We start from the raw sequence: 23,505 nt of genomic DNA, 5'->3' as shown, positions 1-23,505 counted from the left end.
ATGTAAATATGCCAATCACTTTTTAGGAGGTTATTCCTAAATTTATAGGTGGAAAATTACACATGTTAGTTTAAGATTAGATCATGGATTAAAAACAGTACATTTATACTTAGCATCTGAATATAAGATCACTTCTAAAACCAAATAGATTATGTCAAAGAAACAGAATTTTAAATCTGAGCTTTAGTGACTACTTGCACAACTGAAAAAAATTAAAATATCAGATTCCTATACTAAGGTAATTATTTCTTTCAGAATCTTTTATTTCAAACCATACCAGAGATCCTATCATTTATCACAGGAACATATTTTAATATTGACAATGTTATCATTCAATTTCAAACCTTAATTCCCTAACCTAAAGATAAATCCTGACTTGCTTGGTTTCCTTCTAGGTGAAGAAGGAATTCACTTCTTTGAAATGGTAATTTACATCAATTGTAACTGCTACAGAACTCCTCCTTCTCCAGATGGGAGAGAGGCCCCCTGGGCTCCCATAAGCTAAACTTTGTGTGTGGCCTGTTAGTTTCACTTTAGGAAAACAAATTGTCTTTAGAACCTTTAAAATGCTCCTTAATTCAAGGGAATAATTTTCTTCATATATATATATTTTTTTCTTCATAGATTTAAGATATATATATATATACACACACATATATATGTGTATATATACATATATATATATTTATACGTATATAGGTATATATATGTATATATACATATATGTATGTGTGTATATATATACATATATATACATACATATATACACACACACACACACTATATATATATATATAGTGTGTGTGTGTGTACACATACACGTGTGCATGCACTCATATGTCTTTTATGTTAAAAGGTTCTAATTTCATTTTCCAAACATGCACCTATCACATGGAAAAATATATTCTTTTCTATGTGAAAAGCAATAGCTTTTAAAGAAGGCACTTTAAAAATCAAGGCAAAACAATATTTTTTCTGGAAACAACTGCAAAATATACTACCAAATGTAAACATATAGAAACTGTATCATAAATCCATGTAAATTGTAAATGTAAATTCTCAGTACTATGAGATAGTTAACCGAAGAATGAACTTCTATGTAACTGAGGAAATGGGACATTCTAACCAAAATGAACTGTAGAAAAGCACTTAGAAGTTTTTCCAAATTATGTTATAATGAACTTTTAGATTTTTCCACTATAGAATACAGAATGTCTGTTTGGTTGCCTATCATTGTGGGTTTTCTAATTACATTAGTTTTCAAACTTGCTAATCTGAGACATGTGGAAACAGGCAACAAGTCTAGTCCTAAATGGACATTTAAAAGGTTCTAGATTGAAAGGGAAAAATATTAAAAGTAAGTAAAGTACCATTCCATTATGCTATGTGAAATAAGTCAGACTGAGAGAAAGAACTACCATGTAAGTAAAATCTTAAAAAAAAAAAAAATAAACAAACAAAAAACCAAATCAGAACTATAAATACAGAGAACAAACTAATGGTTGCCAGAAAGGAGGGAGGTAGGGGGTTGGGCAACATGGGTGAAGGGGAGAAAGAGATACAGGCCTCTAATTATGGAATGAGTAAGTCTCGGGCATAAAAGGTATAGCATAAGGAATACAGTCAATGATATTGTAATAGTGATATAATGGGACAGATGGTGGCTGTTCTTGTGGTGAACACAGCATAATGTATAAACTTGTCAAATCAGTAAGCTGAACACCTGAAACTAATGTAACATTGTGTGTCAGCTATACTCAAATTTTTAAAAGGTAAAGTACCATTCCTGTACTAACAAGAATTTAAGTAAACATTATCAAAGATTATAATAAACAATGATTCTTCAGTAGTGAAGTTAATTGAGCAGCTCAAATACCTGGATACCAAATTTTTTTCTCTTCTTTTAGTTTTTTGGGGAATTTTTCTAAGGAACATAGGATCATTCTTGCTTGATAAAAATGTATTATCTTCACATTCTCTATTTGGAAGTATTTAAATGTATAATTTATGAAAATCTTAAAATTTTTATTCTATACAGTATAATTTAAATATATAAGTTCATAATAACAAATAAATGTGTCTATTTTGCACTTGAATAAAAATTTTTAGCTACAGTCTCAAAAAATGTTTTCATGTATTACTCATGTAAGTGTTAAATTTCCCTGCGAGGTACCATATGTCCATTCTCCAGGCAAGCTGAGAGTTTAACTGAGATCATTGAGAAAATGAAAGTTAAAATGAAGGGAGGTGGTCAGAATCAGTTCACAAACTTGCTCAGTAATATTTATTGACTGCTTGCTATTGGCAAGATACTGGCCATGTAGCAGTAGACAAAACAGAACCCAGAACTTATGGAGCTTATTGTTTTGTGAAGAAGAGAGACATTAAGAAATAATTATACAGAACAATATTCACTTGCAAACTGTTCAGTGTACTATGAAAAAGAAACGAAGGCTACAAAGAGAAGTCTTAATGCAGACTTAATTTAGATAAGGACTTGTCAGTGAAGGCTTCTTTACAGATATGACAGGATGAATCACCAAAAAGAGGTGGCACATTTATCCCAGTGAAGAGCTGGAGTAGGGACATTCCAGGCTAAGAAAACCGTATATAGGAGGATGCTAAGGTAGGAAAATGCTTGACGGATTTCATGAAAAGATTAATGTGATGGAAATACAGTGAAGGGAGGAGGGTGGTGCAAAATGAGACTAAGGAGAGAAGTGTCATATCGTGCAAGGCTTGAAACTATCCTAAGAGTTTTGTATTTTACCATAAGTCAAGGGTAGATTTTGAATAGGAAGGTATAGGATCATATTTGCGACTTTTAAGTCTTACTTTGGCTGCTATGTAGAAAATTGATTAGGTTCAGCAAGAAAGGAAAAGAGTAGAAGAGTTAGGAGCCTGTGCTAGAAGCCCATGGAATAAAATGGTAGATTATTCTATGTAATGGTGATGACAGAATTGGAGAAAAGTGGATAGATTTAAGATGCAAACTGGAGGTAGTACTGATAGGATATGATAATGGACTGGATTTAAGACAGAATGAGGAAATAGGTGTCAAGAACAACATCTAGTTTTTTCTAGATAGCCACTAGTTGGATGATGACCGATAGTGTCATTCAATGACATGGAGGAACCCTGGGGAGAGAGCATATCTGGAAGAGATGGGAGGTGGAGATTCATAGTTCAGCTGTGAGACTAATCAATCCCACTTGTGTTCTAAGTTTTTAACTTACATTTTATAGTAACAGAGCCATATTCCCCAGTCTTTTTGGTCCATGTCCTCCACTAGGAAAATCTTGGTGTGGATTGCCGAGTTCCTGGAGCTAAGATGCTACTTTTAATCAAGGATTAATGAAGAAGGAGAATTAACTTTTTAAGCTAAAATGTCTATTATTTTAGACTTTTGGCCCCATATAATAAAATAATATGTGCTTAATTTCACATTAAAAGGTTTAGAAGAGAATATTCACTCGAGAATTAAGCATTATGGCTAAACCTTCTAAAACCTGATAGTCTGCCTTCCAAAATACACCACCTACATCTTAGCCCAAACTTTTCTGTGCAATACCATTTCAAGTGTTCTTTCTGGTATTGAATGCAAACTTGGGAGCCAATTTATGTTGCCCTAATCTAAAGATCTTTTAAAGGAGATTTTCTACTAACGAACTGTCAATGATTTATGGGCTGGAGCCACATGGCACTGGTTGAGACAATTTGGACAGATCAGGCTGGGAAGCAGACACAAGAAGAGCTATTAGGATTCAAGTCACAGAATCCTCACAAGAGCGAATCCCAAAATCTGCACTGAAAATAGAAAAGAGGGCCTAGCTCTTTTACTGATAAAAAGGTGGCCCAGTGGTTTCATAATATCCACATTATAGTTGAGTAGTAGAATCATAGCTTACCAAAAAAAAAAAAAAAAAAAAATGGAGTCAGATGAATAATGACAACAATAAACAACATACATTGAATGTGTATCATGAACTAAATGCTTTCCCTGCATAATATTATTTAATTTACTCTCAACCCCTTTGAGATAAGTACTCTATGACTAGCATTTTAGAGAATAGAACATGAGGCTTAGAGGTTATAAATCATTTGCCAAAGGCCACATGGGTGGAGAAGGGGAGAGTGAAATGGCCAGATATGTCTGACTCCCGGAGTGGCGTTCTCTACGTGCCTAGGTGACACCTGCACCAGCACACAAATAAAAGATGAGACTAAAAAGCCTCAGCATTTCTTCAGTGTTAAAAGTTGGAAATAAAAACAAAAATTGTGCATACAATTGTTCCCCCAGTATTGGGGAATATTCCAAGATAAGGGAAGTGTACTTGGTGTGCAGGACGATCCTTTTCTTACACGGTGTTCCTGAAGACATAGCCAAACACTTATGGGCATTTAAAACTATCTTGAGCTTTCTATTAGCATAATTTCTTACAAATTTGGAGATATTTGAATTTAATAGTACAGTTCCTATCATTGTGAATTTTTATCCTCGCTTCTTAGAAAACTGTCAACCTGTAATTGTTAATTTTTCTTTAAATTTCTATGATTGAAATTCATTTTCTTTCACCAAGTCCATCATCACTGCACCCCTATTTTTAAACCAATTTAGATGAGTACTTCACTGACCTTTTCTAACACAAAGTATGCCTTGGTAAATTATTTTTAGTTGAAAAAAATTTGCTTTAGTTTGAGTTTTTAAGAAAACAGTAAAAAATGCAGTGAGATGTTTCAATTTAGTTTTTAGTGAAATTCTAAATGATAAAATAATAATTGCATAAACATGGTAATTTCTACAAAAACACAAATAAGATGAACATGAAACTTTCTCTGTCACTCCTCAGAAACACAGGCATGGGCCACTGCACTCTAATACCACCCATTCTCTTTGTCATGGCACAAATCTGGTAGCTTCCCTTTTCAGCAACTCCAACTATACCTGCCTGAACTCAGCCTTCAATGATGAACAGAATTTACAAGATAAAGGAACGGGGTATTCCAATTGAGAAGAACAGTGTGTACAGTATACAGCAAAGACTTGAAGGGAATCATCAGACATTGGGGGTGGGAAGGATGGATGCTGATAGGAGATAAGGTCATGTAGATAGAATTGGGGCCAAATGTTGAGGGCCTTTTATGTTGTGTAAAGGAGTCTGATACTTAAGGAACTACAAACCATTGACAACCTGTTTTCTTTCTATGTTCAGGGGCTTCATATATGTCATCACCTCCTGTTGTTATATAAGTTGGAAAAAAAAAGCTAGCTATACAAACTAGCCAAACACAGCTAGCCTCTTTTTCCATATCCATTTGTAGCATATTTCTACAATACATTTAGCAGCCTGATACTATGGTTCTCTGTACGTGAAATTTTTCTTTGACATGAAGAAAAGCCATGACTAATTCAAGGAAAGCCTATTTAGGTGGAACTTTTGAAGACTATAAAGCAATTGAAATTATAGCTAGAAAAATAAACTATCTTTCAAGAGAAAAATACACATCTACTGCTGAAGCCATGGGTGATCTTTTTATAAAAGATACGTTTCATCTTTTATGCCTGTGCAATTTTCCTCTATGCCAAAAGATTCCTCTATATATCAGGATTAATGGACCATCTCAAATGAAGAAGAACAATCACATTATACAAGGTTTCCCCAAACCCCCTGCAATATATCCAGATGTCACATAGCTTTAGTTTTGGAACTTTCTGACGGGGTCAGAATCAACTGAATAGAAGATAGTAGTGTGTGTGCATATATGCGTGTATGTGTGATTTCAAAACAATTTTTTTTTAACTGGACTCATTTCATATACAAAATCTTGACTTCAAATCAACTAAACTTCCAGATTATTTGGTTCTTTCAGTACTTTCTACTTTTACCAGGATTTCAGGCTCAAGGAAAATTGCTCTGAAGATTTAATACATTTTCTTATTGAAAGTGCGTGTTTCTTCCAAGGCGGGGAACATAGTCTATTATTGACCCACATGCTGAGGGACCACCAGAAGTGTGGAAAACTTGGTAGAACCTGGGCGACAGACAAAATAAAATCCTATTAGCTGATCTAGCAAACTCAGAATGTGTTCTATTCCTCTAATAAAGGTTGGTCTTATTTTGTGGGGAGTGCTGAGTGTTGTTTGTAAGCAAGTGCTTGTCCTATCACTTATTGAAATTGTGAGAAGGGAGAACAGGTGGTAATGACAAGATGCACTAATGCAGACTCTTTCAAGTTGCTCACTAAAATCATTAGTCCTGTTCCACCCCCTCTTCAGCACAAATGTGTTAACGTCAAGACTGGTGGAATGGTTACCCAGGCTTCATGATGTCTAGAGGCCTTAATATTTGTTACTTTAGTTTTACAATACAATTAAATAATGATGGATTTAAACAAATGCATTTATACCACATTTGAAAATCCTGGGGTAAAAACGGGATCAAGATAAATCTTCCCACGTTCTAATTCACATATGCTTGGCCTTAGGAGCATGGCATTCCTACGGACATGGGCTATGCGGTGGCTCCTCACCACTCGGGAGTCTACCCTGTACACGTCCAGCTTTATGAAGCCTGGAAGAAGGTTTGGAATATTAGAATCACCAGCACTGAGGAATATCCACATCTGAAACCAGCTCGATATCGGAGGGGCTTCATCCACAAAAACATCATGGTGAGCTTTCTCCGGTATGCATAGGGTACAACTAATTCTTCCAGATTTCCATTCTTCATTTGAAGAAAGAACAAAAGAGGCAAGCGAAGTGTTGAAAGCTTAACTATAGCAAAAGCTGCATGTTGCAGGAAGTACATTCATCATATCTATGCAAAGGATGTTTTAATTAAAGTTACCTCTTCTCAATTCTTTAGTATAAAATGTTTTGTTTTGTTTTTACTGACACTACTACTATTAACCAGGAACTGATATTAAAATACTAAGGAAACACTACATCTGGCTTGCAGGTAATTTATAGAAGCCATCATTTCCTCAAAAAGTTATTTAGTATGTAAAACTAAAACCAACTCTCTGCGTATTAACCATGCTGCTCTTGTACAAGTCAGACTGTTCTCTTTACCATGTCAAACCAAACAAATAAACAAAAAATTCAACTACTTACAGCAAGAAGCTATATGTGAAGTCCTGCATAATCACTAACAGATCATAATATAGAGTACAAAAGTAACAGATGATGTTAATTAAGTCATTTACATCCATTGTCAGATTCTCCCCCAAGCTTCTCTGTTTTGTTTGTTTGTTTGTTTGTTTGTTTGTTTTTTTACCCTGGTGATAAATGCACACTGTCAAGATATGTTACTGCCTGATGCTTTGTGAGGCCTCCCAAAGTAATTAAATCCTACTTTTTCCCAAATTAGAAAATCCAAAGAGTGCTGGTGAAGTTAGGGATGGGCTTCCTGGGACACGTACTGGGAAGGAATACCACACAGAAGAACACTATGTGGTGAGGCACTAGAACTCTCTGTCAAACTGTGTTTGACCAGATGTCTGCTCTCTAGAATTAGGTATAACTGACTTCTTTTCAGACAGTTTTCTAATGTCTGCAAAAATTACAGAATGGATAATGACATTTAACCTAGAGCAACTCCCGTCTTGACTTTTTTCTCAACAAAAACTGTCGTAAATGCTAGATGGGGACAAAATGGCTCTATTTTATCCCAGTCTGCCCTTCTTCTTTACTGAAAATAAACTCACTATGCATCAATCTGCTAGCCTTTTGATCAGACAGAGTTTAGGAGACTTGGGTTATATTATCATTTAAAAGTATGGAAGAGTATTTCAAATCATATTCAGGCTTAGTAGAATAGTAAACTTAAGTCTCTAAGGACTTTATTAAATGTTGTTCTCTTTTGTTTCTGTTTCTCTCTGTACTGCCAGAAAATTTTCTTGCATATGTCCCATGAGATATGTTCATTTTTCATTTCTCCTGAAAACATATTTTACCTGTATTATAAATGTACAAATCTTGCAGGTAATAAAGGCTGTAACAGATTTCCTGTTTTGACAGAACTGTCCCTATCGCTCCAGTTTTGTACCAATCCATGGAAACCCTCTATATTTGTTTTGTAGGCTCTTGGATGAGAATTTCCAAGTGGGAAATGTTCAGCAGGCAGGTGATTATGCAGTAAAAGAGAGAGGACAGGGCTTGGAGGCATCCAAATAGAGATACAAGTGAAGACCACCAGAGCCAATACCCCCCTCCTAGGGAGAGACTGCAAAGAAAAAAAATCACACCCATATTTTGTTTTATGACATGAGGGAAACTATTTTTTTTAATATTCACAAATCAAATTCCAAAGGCCTTAAATGAAAGTCATTATCTTCCCATCAAACCAGCTTTTATTGATCCTGCTATTCCCAATTCAGTTCTACATTTCAAACATCACACTGGCCACTGCCTGCCCCCCCCCTCCCCGCCAACTTCCAGTCTTGACATTCCATCAATAATTCCTTTACAATAAGTTTTTTTTCCCCCTGAGTTTCCTACAGCCTAATTCACTGCCTTGATTTCATGTGTAAACTACGTTGCTTGTTCCTACTTTGTCTGTTTACAACTTCTATCCACCTCCTGCACTGCAACCTAGCCCACAGATAGTGCCAATCTTTTCATTCCTTTTATTTTTATTTTTGAGCACAACCGGTTTTATGAAATAACTTTGAGTCATTTCCTCCCCCGTTCTAGCTTTCCCAGTCTGCCAACACACGTGGGTGGTATACAGTCTATGAAACTTAATACAAATTGACCCTTTGTATGGACTATTTTATAAACATAAAAGTCAGTAACCAACCCTAACCCCTTAATCTTAAAAGTGTCCTCTTTGATTAGATGCCTCCCCTTGTCAGTGAATCAGTGTCTACCTGGCTTCCCTCTGCCCAATAGAATTAAATGCTTTCCCTATTCCAAATAATGTTTACAAACTGTTTCCCATTTGGGAATTTCTTCCTACAGGTGAATTTTATTTCCTTCACTTCTCCTTAAATCATCTGGTTTAATTTCTCAGTTTTGTAGCATTCTATTAAGTTGGTGCAGGTTCTAGTATTTTTTATTATTATTTAAACTCAAGTTAGTTAACATACAGCGTGATATTAGTTTCAGGAGTAGAACCCATTGATTCATCACTTACATATAATACCCAGTGCTCATCCCAACTAGTGCCCTCCTTAATGCCCATCACCCATTTAGCTCATTACCCCATGCACATCCACTCCAGCAACCTTCAGTTGGTTCTCTGTCTTTAAGGGTCTCTATAGTTCGCCTCCCTCTCTCTTTTTATCTTATTTTTCCTTCCCTTCCCCTGTGTTCATCTGTTGTATTTCTTAAATTCCACATATGATTGAAATTATATTTGTCTTTTCTGACTGACTTATTTTGCTTAACATAATATCCTCTAGTTCTATCCATGTTGCTGCAAATGGCAAGATTTCATTCTTTTTCATCACCAAGTAGTATTCCATTATATATATGTACCACATCTTCCCTACCCATTCATCAATCGATGGACATTTGGACTCCTTCCATAATTTGGCATTGTTGATAGCGCTGCAGTAAACATTGGGGTACATGTGCCCCTTCAAATTAGCATTTTTATGTCCTTTGGATTAATACCTAGTACTGCAATTGCTGTGTTGTAGCGTAATTCTATTTTTATTTTTTGAGAAATCTCCATACTGTTTTCCAGAGTAGCTGCACCAGTTTGCATTCCCACCAGCAGTGCAAAAGGGTTCCTCTTTCTCCACATCCTCACCAACCGCTGTTGTTTCCTGAGTTATTAATTTTAGAAATTCTGATAGGTGTGAGGTGATATTTCATTGTAGCTATGATGTATAGTTCCCTGATGATGAGTGATGTTGAGCAGCTTTTCATGTGTAAAGTTAGTAGCAGACCTGTCCACTGAAATTTGGCAGGCCAGAAGGGAGTGGCAGGAAATATTCAATATGCTGAATAGAAAAATATGCAGCCAAGAATCCTTTATCCAGCAAAGCTGTTATTCAGAATAGAAGGAGACATAAAGAGTGTCCTAAACAAAAACTAAAGGCATTCATGACCACTAAACCAACCCTCCAATAAATTTTAAGGGGGACTCTCTGAGTGGAGAAAAAAAAAAGACCAAAGCAACAAAGACTACAAAGGACCAGAGAACATCACCAGAAATGCCAGTTCTATAGGTCAGGTAACACAATGACACTAAATTCATCTTTCATAATCACTCTGAATGTAAATGGGCTAAATGTTCCACTTAAAAGACACAGGGTAGCAGAATAGGTAAAAATCAATATCCATCTATATGCTGCCTACAAGAGACTCATTTTAGACCTAAAAACACTTGCAGATTGAAAATAAGGGGATGGAGAACCATCTACAATGCTAATGAAGGTCAAAAGAAAGCCAAAGTAGCCATACCTATATCAGACAAACTAGATTTTTTAAATGTTTATTTATTTTTCAGACAGAGACAGAGTGTGAGCAGGGGAGGGGCATAGAGAGAGGAAGACACAGAATCTGAAGCGGGCTCCAGGCACAGAGCCCGACACGGGGCTTGAACTCACAAACCACGAGATCATGACCTCAGATGAAGTCTGATGCTTAACCAACTGAGCCATCCAGGTGCCCCCAGACAAACTAGATTTTAAAACAAAGACTGAACAAGAGATGAAGAAGGGAATTATATCATAATTAAGGGGTCTATCCATCAAGAAGATATAACAGTTGTAAATATTTATGCCCCCAACTTGCTAGAACCCAAAGATATAAATCAACTAATAAAAAAAAACATAAAGAAACTCATTGATAATAATACAATAATAGGAAGGGGACTTCAACACCCAATTTACAACAATGGACAGATCATCTAAGCAGAAAGTCAACAAGAAAACAATGGCTTTGAATGACACACTGGACCAGATGGACTTAACAGATATATTCAGAACATTTCATCCTAAAGCAGCAGAATACCCATTCTTCTCGAGTACACATGGTACATTCTCCAGAATAGATCACATATTGGGTCACAAATCAGTCCTCAACAAGTACAAAAAGATCGAGATCATACCATGCATATTTTCAGATCACAACACTTTGAAACTTGAAATCAACCACAAGAAAAATTGAGAAAGCCCCCAAATACATGGAGGTTAAAGAACACCCTACTAACGAATGCATGGGTTAACAAGGAAATTAAAGAACATGGAAGCAAATGAAAACACAACAGTTCAAACCCTTTGGGATGCAACAAAGACAGTCCTAAGAGGAAAGTACATTGTGATTCAGGCCTATCTCAAGAAGCAAGAAAGCTCCCAAATGCACAACCTAACCTTACACTTTTCATACTTTTTAAAATGCTGCCTTCATTTTGGCCTTCCTAACCTTGATACTTCCAGTTTTCTCCATACCCCTTAACTTGCTCTTCAAGTACCTGAAAACAATTTAGACTAAATCTATCTTTCCATCTTCTATTTTCCTGTAGCTAATACAGACTCACTCCAGCCAAAAAGTTCTAAAGCAGTATTGCTGTGTCTACATCTTTGTCATGTTTTTCTACCTTGAAAGACTTTCTGAACACACTGTACCTATTCAAGATATTCAACCTGAATCCTAAAAATGATTCAAAATCATGCACTTTTAAAATATAAAACTAACCTAGCGTTTAATCATGTGGTCATTTTGTTATTTAGCTTTGGGGTATTTCTCATTATCCTGATATACCTTAAATCTTCGAGGGTAGAAAGTATAAATCTTTGTGTTCTCCCACATGGACTTACACAGAGTTTAGAATATGTATTTGTGGGGCGCCTGGGTGGCGCAGTCGGTTAAGCGTCCGACTTCAGCCAGGTCACGATCTCGCGGTCCGTGAGTTCGAGCCCCGCGTCGGGCTCCGGGCTGATGGCTGGGAGCCTGGAGCCTGTTTCCGATTCTGTGTCTCCCTCTCTCTCTGCCCCTCCCCCGTTCATGCTCTGTCTCGCTCTGTCCCAAAAATAAATAAATTAAAAAAAAAAAAAAAAGAATATGTATTTGTTTAAAAAAATGTATAAATGCTGTATAAAGTTTGGATTTCCAGGAAAAAGATATTTTCATGAATTGTTAGGGAATATATTTAATTCAGTTAGAGTATCTTTGCACTTAGTCCTTTTTTGCCATTGATTTTGTGCATAACATTATAAGAATGTGTAGTATTTTTAAATGTAAACATCACCAGAATGAATACTCCACAATAAACTGAAGTTCCTTTAACTATTTCATCAATATAGAATGGCTTCTGAGGATATTTCACCAATTTTCAAAATATAAATAGGAGATAAAGTTTTGACTTATACAGCAATATATGATATACAGATTGAGCTAAGAATTATGTTTTCTAAGAAAACTTTCAAGGATAAGATTGAAATTTATTATAATACACAAACTAAAGAAAAAGAAGTATATTTGTAGAGGCTTGCAAAGCATGAAAAGTCCTATAAAGGTAATATTTTGAAAGCACTTACTGAGCCAAATGTGCTTCAAGAAAAAAAGCAGGAAAAAATGAAGATCAGTTTGCTGAGGACAATAAACAGAAGACTCATCTGTGTAAGATTCTGTAAGCTTGTAGTTCTCCAAAGTGTATTCATTAATTTTCTACTACTTCAAGTACACAGTGACAAACACAGGTCATTATGAAGTCATTATATAAGATTTAGCTAAAGATTGTACCATCCTGCACAGCTTTAATTCACACTTTCTTTTATAATTGCACTGTTATTTTACCAGGAAAGCTGTAAGAATTTGAAAAAAAATATCCTTATCACAGATGTGTACAATTGAAGCAAATAATGGTTTTCATGTACAAAGGATGAAAATAAGACTTTTTCCTAAGTGAGCTTGTATCATTTTGTTTGTGACAGTTTATAAAAATTAATAATCAAAAGCATAATCTCTTTTTTACTTTTGAAACTGGCAGGCTTCAGACTTAGAATTCAGGGCAATTTCTAAAGCCTGCAGCAGTCCTTTCAGAGTAAAGAAGATACTATGATTTGTGTCTCAAATATTTATTCTAATTTAAAATATAATTTCTTAAGAATCACATTAAGTTAATAATTGACCTTTTTTCTAGTGCATGTGTAGAATTTGGAAGAAAGTATTATCCTTAAAATTTTTGCCTACTACACTACAGGATAACACAGACAATTCCTATATTTTTAAAGTATCATTTTTACTTCATTTTTATTTTTTAAGATGCTGGAACATACTAGGCTTCATAGCAGCAGTACTGACTTGGAGATTTAAAATAGATAAGTGGCTAAAATAATTCAAAGTCTATCTTAGTTTTAAAATATTTCTTCAACTTTCTTCTGTATTCCTTCTGTACTGATGTCATCCTTGCTTTCCCAGAGTGTGAAGGATTTTCTGGGCCTGAGTTAAGAGTTGTATAACGAGGGGTGCCTGGGTGGCTCAGTTGGTTAAGCGTCCGACTTTGGCTCAGGTCATGATCCCATGGTTCGTGGGTTCCAGCCCTGCATTAGGCTCTGTGCTGACAGCTCAGAGCCAGGAGCCTGCTTTGGATTCTGTGTCCCCATCTCTCTCTGCCCCTCCCCCACTCATGCTCTGTCTCTCTCCGTCTCAGAAATAAACATTAAAAAAAATAATAAAATAAAATTTAAAAGAGTTGTATAATGACACCAGTTTATGCATCAGCTTCCATGAAAAAGAACCCACGGTTCAACAAATTAATTGGTTGAAAGCAATTTTTCCTTACTTGTTTATTCTTCCTTCAGGTTCTTCCAAGACAAACCTGTGGGCTTTTCACTCACACAATTTTCTACAAAGAATATCCAGGAGGTCCTAAAGAGCTGGACAAGAGTATTCAAGGAGGTGAACTCTTCTTCACTGTGGTTCTCAACCCAGTAAGTACTTTGATTTATTTTCAAAAAAAAAAAAAAAAGAAAAGAAAAGAAGAGAAAAGCAAAGAAAAGAAAAAGATGAAAAATGACAGGTGACTGAAAATTACCTTGACAAAAAGGCCAGGGTTTGGGTAGTTTCAGCCAAATCAATATGAAGTTCTAGCTCCAACACAGAAAAAGACTAAATGCAACTACATATAGAGATGGGGACAAACTCATTCTACAAGAAGCAGTGACAAGTGGAACTTATGGAAAGCCAGGAAAGTGCTCCAGAACCTCCTTTGCATGCAAAAGTGTTCAGAATTTAGAGATTCTTGCATTTATGGAGAACAAGACCTTTTTTTTAAATTTTTACTTAAACTCCAGTTAGTTAACATACAGTGTAATATTAGTTTCAGGTGTACAATATACTGATTCAACACTTCCAAACAATAGCCAGTGCTCATCCCAAGTGTCCTCCTTAACCCCCAACACCTATTTGATCCATCCCCCCACCCACCTTCCCTCTGGTAACCATTAATTTGTTCTCTGTAGTTAAAAGTCTGTTTCTTGGAATAAAAGACACCTAAAGTTAATCCTAAAAAAAAAAAAAAAGAGTCTGTTTCTTGGTTTGCCTCTCTATTTTTTACCTTTGCTTGTTTGATTTGTTTCTTAAATTCCACATATAAGTTAAATCATATTATATTTGTCTTTCTCTGACTGACTTATTTCACTTAGCGTAATACACTCTAGCTCCATTCACGTCATTGCAAATGATAAGATTTCATTCTTTTTGATGCTGAGTAATATTCCATTGTGTGTATATCCCACCTCTTCTTCATCCATTCATCAGTTGATGGATATTTGGGCTCCTTCTATAATTTGAGTATTGTAGACAATACTGTTATAAACATTGGGGTGCATGTATCACTCTGAATTAGTATTTTTGTATCCTTTGGGTAAATACCCAGTACTGCAATTGTTGGGTCATAGGGCAGTTCTATTTTTAACTTTTTGAAGAAACTCCATACTGTGGAGTGGCTGCACTAGTTTGCATTCCCACCAACAGCTCAAGAGTGTTCTCCTTTCTCCACAGCCTCACCAACCTTTGTTTTTTCTTGTGTTGTTGATTTTAGCCATTCTGACTGGTCTGAGATGATATCTCATTGTAGTTTTGATTTGTATTTCCCTGGTGATTAGTGATGATAAGAATCTTTTCATGTGTCTGTTAGCCATCTGTATGTCTTCTTTATATCTATATATATGGATACCTATATATATATATATATATATCTTCTTTATCTCTCTATATATAGATATATATAGAAAGAGAGTGAGATAGATAGATATATATATACATTTTTTAATATATTTTATATATATTCAAAACCCAAAAAAAGGAATAATCCAATTAAAAAGGAAAGAAGACATGAATGGATACTTTTCCAAAGAACAAGATTTTTCACCTATAAAACTCTTTTATTCCCACTATGGACCAGTTTTCTCATTTAGATGACCATTAACTCTATTATTCATTTTTTTCCCCTCCTATTTAAAGTAAAGGTATAAGCGGGGCACCTGGCTGGCTCAGTTGGTAGAGTGTGCAACTCTTGATCTTGGGGTTGTAAGTTCAAACCTCATATTGTGTGAGAGATTACATAAAAATAATTTTTAAAGGGGCACCTGGGTGGTTCAGTCAGTTAAGCATCTGACTTCGGCTCAGGTCATGATCTCACAGTTTGTGGGTTTGAGCCCCACGTTGGGCTCAGTGCTGACAGCTCGGAGCCTGGAGCCTGCTTCGGATTCTGTGTCTCCCTCTCTTTTTCTGCCCCTCCCCTGCTTGCGTTCTGTCTCTCTCTCTCTCTTCCAAAAATAAACAAACACTAAAAAAATAATAATTTAAAAACATAGTTTTAAAAATGAAGTAAAGGTATAAGCAAAATGGAAGAAGAATTAGATAAGAAAATATGGTCATTTTGGATACATTTATGTGAGATCTTGTCTTGCTAGGTCTCATGCTGGGCAGAGCAGCCTGTTTAATTGGCTTCTGCCTTTCCTCCTTCACTTCTTGTGTCCCAGCTCCACAATGAATCATTTGCACATATATCTGCTTGAGGCAAGTATTATAAAGTTGTGTAGAGAAAGATGAACCAATTGAAGTAAGGTGTATAAGGAAAAGAAGGAATTTTATTTCCCTTCTGAAAATCACTAACATAAAAAATAAAATTGGGTTTATTAATCAGATAGATGTATGGGTTTGCCCCTGGCATTAGCAATACTCAAGATGAAAAAGTATAATCTTCCAAATGTGAAAAAATGTCTATCAGCATAAAAATTGAAGAATGTAGAAATAAAGAGAATAAAACTTGAAAGGCCCACTCTGGACCCTAATTTTACAGGTCTTACAAATAAAATTGCAGGTATTTTTCATCTTCTTGTATGTAATGACTGTATTCATTTCTCAGCTTCGATAGGAATAAGGATAAGGAATAAGGAGATTAGGAATAAGGATAACTCATCTTTGTGCAAAATCAGCATGTGTATCTAAAAATCAATAAATATAGTTTGGGGTAGTATGGCATCTTGCCTTTTTGAAGTTTATTCATCTTCATACCCCCAAAATATATGTAATTCTGATTTATACATCAGGAAAAAAATCTGAGTTTTCTAACATATCTATTCCCTAATACATTTATAAGAATTTTTTTTTCACTATTTCAAAACCAAATTATTCTTTTTAATTAGATAAAAACCTTATAGTAAAGCTGGTGTGAATCTTGGATACTAATTTGAGCTAAATTAGCTGAGCAAATGCTTTACATGTTTAGCAAATCTTGCTACTTTTCAGGCCTTTATCGATAATATTTGGCAATATTGTTTGTCTTGATGAGAAGATCTATGGGGAATAAAGGGGAGAAAAAAACTTTCCCACAAAACTTGTGCTTCCTGATTCAGAAAACTTACAGTAGACAATTACTTTCAGATAAATGCTGGAATTCAAAATAAGTGACAGATCCTTGTCAGATACCATAAGATAGGGAAGGAATCCAAATTAATTTCATCTGGCATGCCAACTCCAATTTTTGGAAGCAGCTATAGTTCCCTGGAGATTTCTGGTTGAGAAGCCCACTTCTAGACTCAGCCCAAGTCTCGCCCAAGGGAAAACTGCTATCATTAGTTAGTGATGTTTGCCTTTCAGAACAGAGTGAGGAGGAGTGACCTGTTTCCCATGAATTCTCCATCCCAAAATTACATGTTTGGGTAAAGCTTGTGTTAAAATTAAGAGAGGTCCAGGTGCAGTGAGGCATGCTACTAATTTGGCAGATGGCACTCTTTTTTAGGTCAGAATGAGAATGAGAAAACCTTGATGGAATCAAAGTAGATATTAGCTGCAGGAAAGATATGAAATTTAATTATAGTGGATTTGAATGATACCCATTATAAGCTTAAGTAATACCCCAGTCTTTGATTTCTGAGAATGTTGAATGAGTTTGCTGTTTCCGATAAAAAAGGCAGTTGTGTACTGGAAACATACCTATGTCTCTTAAACATATTCAAATACACTTGAGTTGAAAATGAAAATATAAGCAGGACTTTAATTAATGTATTTTATAAGTTTTCTTCCTATATGTCAACATAATATCAAGGTGCTCCAGTAAGTTTTACCAGTATTGGGGTAACTCTGCAACAGAGTACCTCTCAGAGTTAAACTAGAGCAGATCACAGTAAAGATAACTAGAATAACTGTCTAGCCTGGAATGTTCTACTGTTACCAAAGTATTTTTTCTTGCTAAAGAAAAAAATGCCAACCAAGTAAATTTTTTTTTAATTTTTTTTTAACGTTTATTTATTTTTGAGATAGAGACAGAGCATGAACAGGGGAGGGGCAGAGAGAGAGGGAGACACAGAATCTGAAACAGGCTCCAGGCTCTGAGCTGTCAGCACAGAGCCCGACGCAGGGCTCAAACTCACGGACCGTGAGATCATGACCTGAGCCAAAGTCGGACACTTAACCGACCAAGCCACCCAGGCGCCCCGCCAACCAAGCAATTTAATATAAAGACAAATATTATCACCGTCTAGAAGAGAGAAAACCTCAGCCATCTCCAAATATATTTCCCATGTCATGGGGCCTAGCCTCCTCTGATGTGGGTTGGATACAGAGATTTTAATTAATAGACTCTGAAGTTCAGGTACAGTTGAGAGGTGGACCCATCAGGCTATTTGAGCCTAGGACCATTAAGAAATTAAGAATTCTTGGGGCGCCTGGGTGGCGCAGTCGGTTAAGCGTCCGACTTCAGCCAGGTCACGATCTCGCGGTCCGTGAGTTTGAGCCCCGCGTCAGGCTCTGGGCTGATGGCTCGGAGCCTGGAGCCTGTTTCCGATTCTGTGTCTCCCTCTCTCTGCACCTCCCCTGTTCATGCTCTGTCTCTCTCTGTCCCAAAAATAAATAAAAAACGTTGAAAAAAAAAATTTAAAAAAAAAAGAAATTAAGAATTCTTTCCATTTATGGGGCGCCTGGGTGGCTCAGTCAGTTAAGCATCCAACTCTTGATTTTGGCTCAGGTCATGATCTCACAGTTCAAGGGATCAAGCCCTATGTCAGGCTTCACGCTGGCAATGTAGCACCTGCTTGGGATTCTCTGTCTCCTTCTCTCTCTGCCCCTGCCCCTCCCCTACTTATGCGCTCACTTGCTCTCTCTCTCTCTCTCTCTCTCAAAATAAAAAAATAAACTTAAAATAATAGAATTATTTTCATTCTTTTTTCTTTTACATTCTAAACTCAACCAGTGACTTCTTGATTATAGTTCACTTTCCTATACAGATCCTACTATAGGAAAAGAATATGTTGATCATAAGAATTTGTACTCACTATGACAGTAATTTGTAGCTCAATTTTATAAATCTTCTTTCAATCATTGAATACTTCCCATGTAACCTAATTACCAGGAGAAGACCCCCTCTAAATTGTACATATTCTAATATTTCAGTTCCTCCATAATTTACAATTTATAGTTTTAAACTAATGATGTTCTATTTTTATTAATTTCATGATCTTCACTAATTTCCTTCTATCCCTAAGAAACGGATGCTCTCTGTTAGTGTAATGAATCATGTTCTGGAGTCCATCAAGCTGAGTAACAGATCCTGAAGTGTTTGTTGGTTGATTCTGGTAGGTAATAATCATTATTTTATGGATATACCACAGGAGACAGCCACTGGAATGATCCCAGAATCACTGTTATCTATAGACACACAAGCACAAAATTTCTACACAAACATGTAATATACCCAGACACAAATATTCTTAATCAATTCACAGTGATACAGGTACCTTCATTTATCCTTTAAAAAAGAGTCTACTTATTTTACATACCTATAAGATAATATGCAGAACTGAAACTTAGGAAGATGACAAAAGATATCCATTGACAATAACTGTACGCCCTCAACAAATAGAACCCCATTAATCTATGACATACATACTTATACAAAAGGAGCTAGCAAAAGTATACTGTTCATTTTAACATGAATTTCTGGTTCAACATATCTTAGGAAAATGTGAAAATACTTAACTAGTGTAACAAATGGAATAGTTCTGGATTAGACATTGTTCCTCTGGGAGCCATATTATCTTCTATGGCTCCGAAAAAAGATGTCGCCTTCTTGCTCCAGTGTCCTTATTAAAAATTACCAAATGTTCTAAGTCTTGGTTTACTCTCTTATTCAATAAACAGACTCTAGATATTGAGTCATTAACAATTGTATCTGTGGGATGCTGGGCCTCCCTTAAACCTTCTTGATAATAAAATCAGTGCTTGCTTCACTTATTAATCCAAAAGAGTTGTGGATTGCCATGAGATTCATGCACTTACCACACTCTTGGAATCCAAGTGGAGTAGAACCCTGACAGCACAGCAAAATTATACTTCCTTCATCAAACTGTTAAACATCCCAAACAGTTGATAATCCCTTTATGCCCATATTTTATTAAATATTTTTGTCTCTCTGTTTGTCAAGTTGATATAGCATTCATCCACTATACCCTCCCTACCCTCTTACCCAAATTCCTTCAAGATAAATCTACATTGTGTTTCTCTCGTTAAAGAAAAATCATAAACATGGATGTGAAAAGAATGAGTATCTTAAACTGGGAGTAACACATGAGTGGATTACAATGAAAAGTAAAACAACATTTACACAAGATAGCAATATATACAGAAATTAACCCACATTGAGAAAAAAAAAAATTTAACTATAATTTACAAGTATAGGGGTTATGTGTGCTTATCTATAAAATTCATCTAAAAGGAAGCAACGTTTTTTCCATAATGAGAAATTTTATAATTCTTTCTTTTCTTATTTACTAATCCTGCAAAAAATTATGGTAACAGAAAACCCTATATTAAAAAATAAATAAATGATGGGGCACCTCAGTGGCTCAGTCAGTTAAGCATCCAACTTGGGCTCAAGTCATGATCTCACAGTTTGTAGGTTGGAGCTCTACATTGGGCTCTGCACTGAGAACTCAGAGCCTAGAGCCTGTTTTAGATTTTGTGTCTCCTCTCTCTCTGCCCCTCCCCCACTTGTGCTCTCTCTTTCTCTCTCAAAAATAAATAAGTAAACATCAAAACAATAAAAATAAATAAATGATAATAATAACAACTTTGGATAGTAGGAAAATGATTCCTGAACATGCCTAATAATGAATATTACTTGAGACACTGATTTTTAAAAATCCAGACTTCAGTGCATCAGAATCTCCAGGGAACAGTTTTGGGGACCTGAATATTTATCATTTAGGTGATTCCTTTTTTTAAATTAGTTTTTTAATGTTTATTTATTTTTGAGAGAGAGAGACAGACAGACTGTGAGCAGGGGAGGAGCAGAGAGAGAGGGAGACACAGAATCCGAAGCAGGCTCCAGGCTCTGAGCTGTCAGAACAGAGCCTGATGAGAGGCTTGAACCCACAAACCCATGAGATCATGACTGAGGCAAAGTCAGACGCTTAACCGACTGAGCCACCCAGGCGCCCCTTGTTTAGGTGATTCTTATGATCAGGCAGACTTGGGAAATACTGCAAAGGAAGAAAATGGAGAAAGAAAATGGAGAAATAATTTTAGCAATCAAAGATTACCAAAAACTGCTCTAGAAATCATGGGCCTATGATTAAGGTATCAGAATTGAAAATGAACCCAAATCTCCAGTAGGGTTTAAAAAGCAATGAGAATAAATGTTTTTTCTTAGGGACCAGAGAACTCTAACTTGAATTGGAGTTTAAAATAAAAATAAAATAGAGATACCTCCTGTTTATCCTTTAAAGCTTCACTTAGAGATCACCTTCCTCATGAAACCTCCTCGACTCTGGTTTAGAGGCCCCAACTTGTGTATCCATACCATCCTCTGCAGACTCTTCTGAAGTACTTATTACCTTGCTCTTATAATTATGAGTTTGATATTAGTCTGCTTCTTGTGGTAGAGAATGTCTTTCATCTCCAAAGCCATTCCCATGGCCAAACATTATGCCTTGTATCTAAGTTTTATGTAACATATATTGAGGAAGGGGAACTAACTTTTTTAATGACCTGACACCAAAAAAAAAAAGGGGGGGGGGGGGGGAAGAAAGAAAAAAAGGTAATGAATCCAAAAGGAAATCTTGGTCCTGGTAAGACAGCTCTCAAATCAAAAGCATAAGTAAAACCTATTTCATTGGTTGGCTAGGGCTGAATTATGTACTGTTATATACTGTGCTTCACATACATAATTGTCTCTTTTCTACAGAGACTTGTTTTTGTTGAGTTCCTCTGGTTGTAAGGACTAGAGACTCACTCAGGTTACCTCAAGTAATGGGTGTGTTGTTTGTAGAAAGCTAACATCAGGGCCCATAGGACCTGAAGGGTTCTTCTGAGCCCAAGACAGTTCTAGGGTCCATAATAATTAGAATTACTGATCTTGATCTTGTCTTAGTGCTTTAATATAAAAACACAAATGCTTCTTATGTGTCTGAGTTATCTCTTTTTTCTACTACAGGCTATATATTCCTTCTCTGCTTCTATGGCTTCCACTAAAAAAAAAAAAATCATAAATGAATGAACTTAATTGATGACAAAAAGGGGTATGGGGTACTGGTAAAGCAAATTATGTTCCCCCGTAATGGAATACATTCAGCTGTTAAAAATGTTGTTTATGTTATATTATTTATGATCAGGGATAGAATTAATGTTTCCTCAGTTCCAGTTGTGTTCTCTATCTGTAAGTTTCATATGTCACCTAACACCTACCTCACCACATGATTGAGTTTATATCTTTTTTCCTATATAAGGGAGGATTCTTTCAGGAATGATCTATGTGCATTTCATTTTTGTGCTTCCCACTGTGTCTAGATCAATCCCTTGACTCAAAAAGAGGTCACCAATTTTCTTCTTAAATTATTGACTTAATGCATGAATAGTTATGTCTTAGGGGCATCACTTAACTCATGGTATATCCATGTGTGAATAACAAGACTGGTTTTAATAAAACTACATTCTGGAAGATTCTCTGCTTGGAAGTAGGTGAAATTCAAGATCCAGGAAATTTTTAACTGACCCTTACTGGGGGTAGTTTTCGCAAGTGATGATGAATTAGCTTGACATGGAATAATGTATAATTAAAGCTGGAAAGAACCACAAAGTTTATCTATTCAATCACCTAATTTTAGGCTAAAAGTCATTCCTGTAGTATTCTGTTGAGGACCCTGGCTTGCTTGACTCTGAGTTCAGTGCTTCTAAAACATGCTGCTTCTACATTCTTGGTTAAATTGCCCTTAGGGGCGCCTGGGTGGCTCAGTCGGTTGGGCGTCCGACTTCAGCTCAGGTCACGATCTCGCGGTCTGTGAGTCGGAGCTCGCGTCGGGTACTGGCCTGATGGCTCAGAGCCTGGAGCCTGCTTCCAATTCTGTGTCTCTCTCTTTCTGCCCCTCCCCCATGCATGCTCTGTCTCTCTCTGTCTCAAAAATAAATAAATATTAAAAAAAAAAAAAAAGTAAATTGACCTTAATATGATACACATTACTCTTAATGTGACTCAGTTACCTGGTACCTGAAAAAAAATGTGTGAATGGTTTAAAATTTCTGGCCATTATCTAGCAAAAAGGAACCCATTACCAAGTTAAGTAAAAAACAAACAAATAAGTGCTTTGGGGGGAGTTGAGTTCAAGATGGTGGCCTAGCAAGATCCTGAACTCAGCTCCTCCTATGGACACAACAAATCTACAACTACATATAGAATAATTCCTTTTGAAAGGGACCTAATAATAGAATGAACAGAGCCTCCACAGCAAAGGATAAAAGGGCAGCATTGAGAAAGGAAACAGAAGCAGAGACATGGATTCTTGAGGGAATAAAAACACACCCCAGCCACAGCAAATCACAATCAGAAGGGATATCAAGAGTACAGAACTTTTCCCTGTGGAGTTATAGATCAAAGCTCCACATCAGGCATTCCAACCCATAATTCCTGCACAGAACAGACAAGCCCCCAAAACAACAGGCTTTGAAAAGCAATGGGAATTACGTTCAGGAAAACTGTAAAACGGTAAAGAATGGAAAATATTTTCTTAAAGGGCTTGTGTGTGAATTCACTTGACCCAGAAACCAGCCCA

General features: G+C 36.1%; 1 protein-coding gene and 1 long non-coding RNA gene across 4 annotated transcripts in view; one reads left to right on the top strand and one right to left on the bottom strand.

Moving 5' to 3' along the window:
* Positions 1-23,505, bottom strand: part of LOC131507158 (uncharacterized) — a 237,990-nt gene that overhangs the window by 117,728 nt on the left and 96,757 nt on the right. The gene's annotated exons all lie outside the window — the stretch shown is intronic.
* Positions 1-23,505, top strand: part of LOC131507156 (bifunctional heparan sulfate N-deacetylase/N-sulfotransferase 3) — a 185,266-nt gene that overhangs the window by 84,742 nt on the left and 77,019 nt on the right. For both annotated transcript variants that reach the window (XM_058721523.1, XM_058721522.1), the window contains 2 exons: positions 6,487-6,672; positions 13,759-13,887. In XM_058721523.1, the coding sequence (XP_058577506.1) occupies positions 6,487-6,672; positions 13,759-13,887 (315 nt within the window). The remainder of the gene's footprint in view (positions 1-6,486; positions 6,673-13,758; positions 13,888-23,505) is intronic.

Source organism: Neofelis nebulosa, chromosome 3 (genome assembly GCF_028018385.1).
Source record: "Neofelis nebulosa isolate mNeoNeb1 chromosome 3, mNeoNeb1.pri, whole genome shotgun sequence".
Classification (NCBI taxonomy): domain Eukaryota; kingdom Metazoa; phylum Chordata; class Mammalia; order Carnivora; family Felidae; genus Neofelis; species Neofelis nebulosa.
This window is presented reverse-complemented; position numbering and strand designations above follow the sequence as displayed.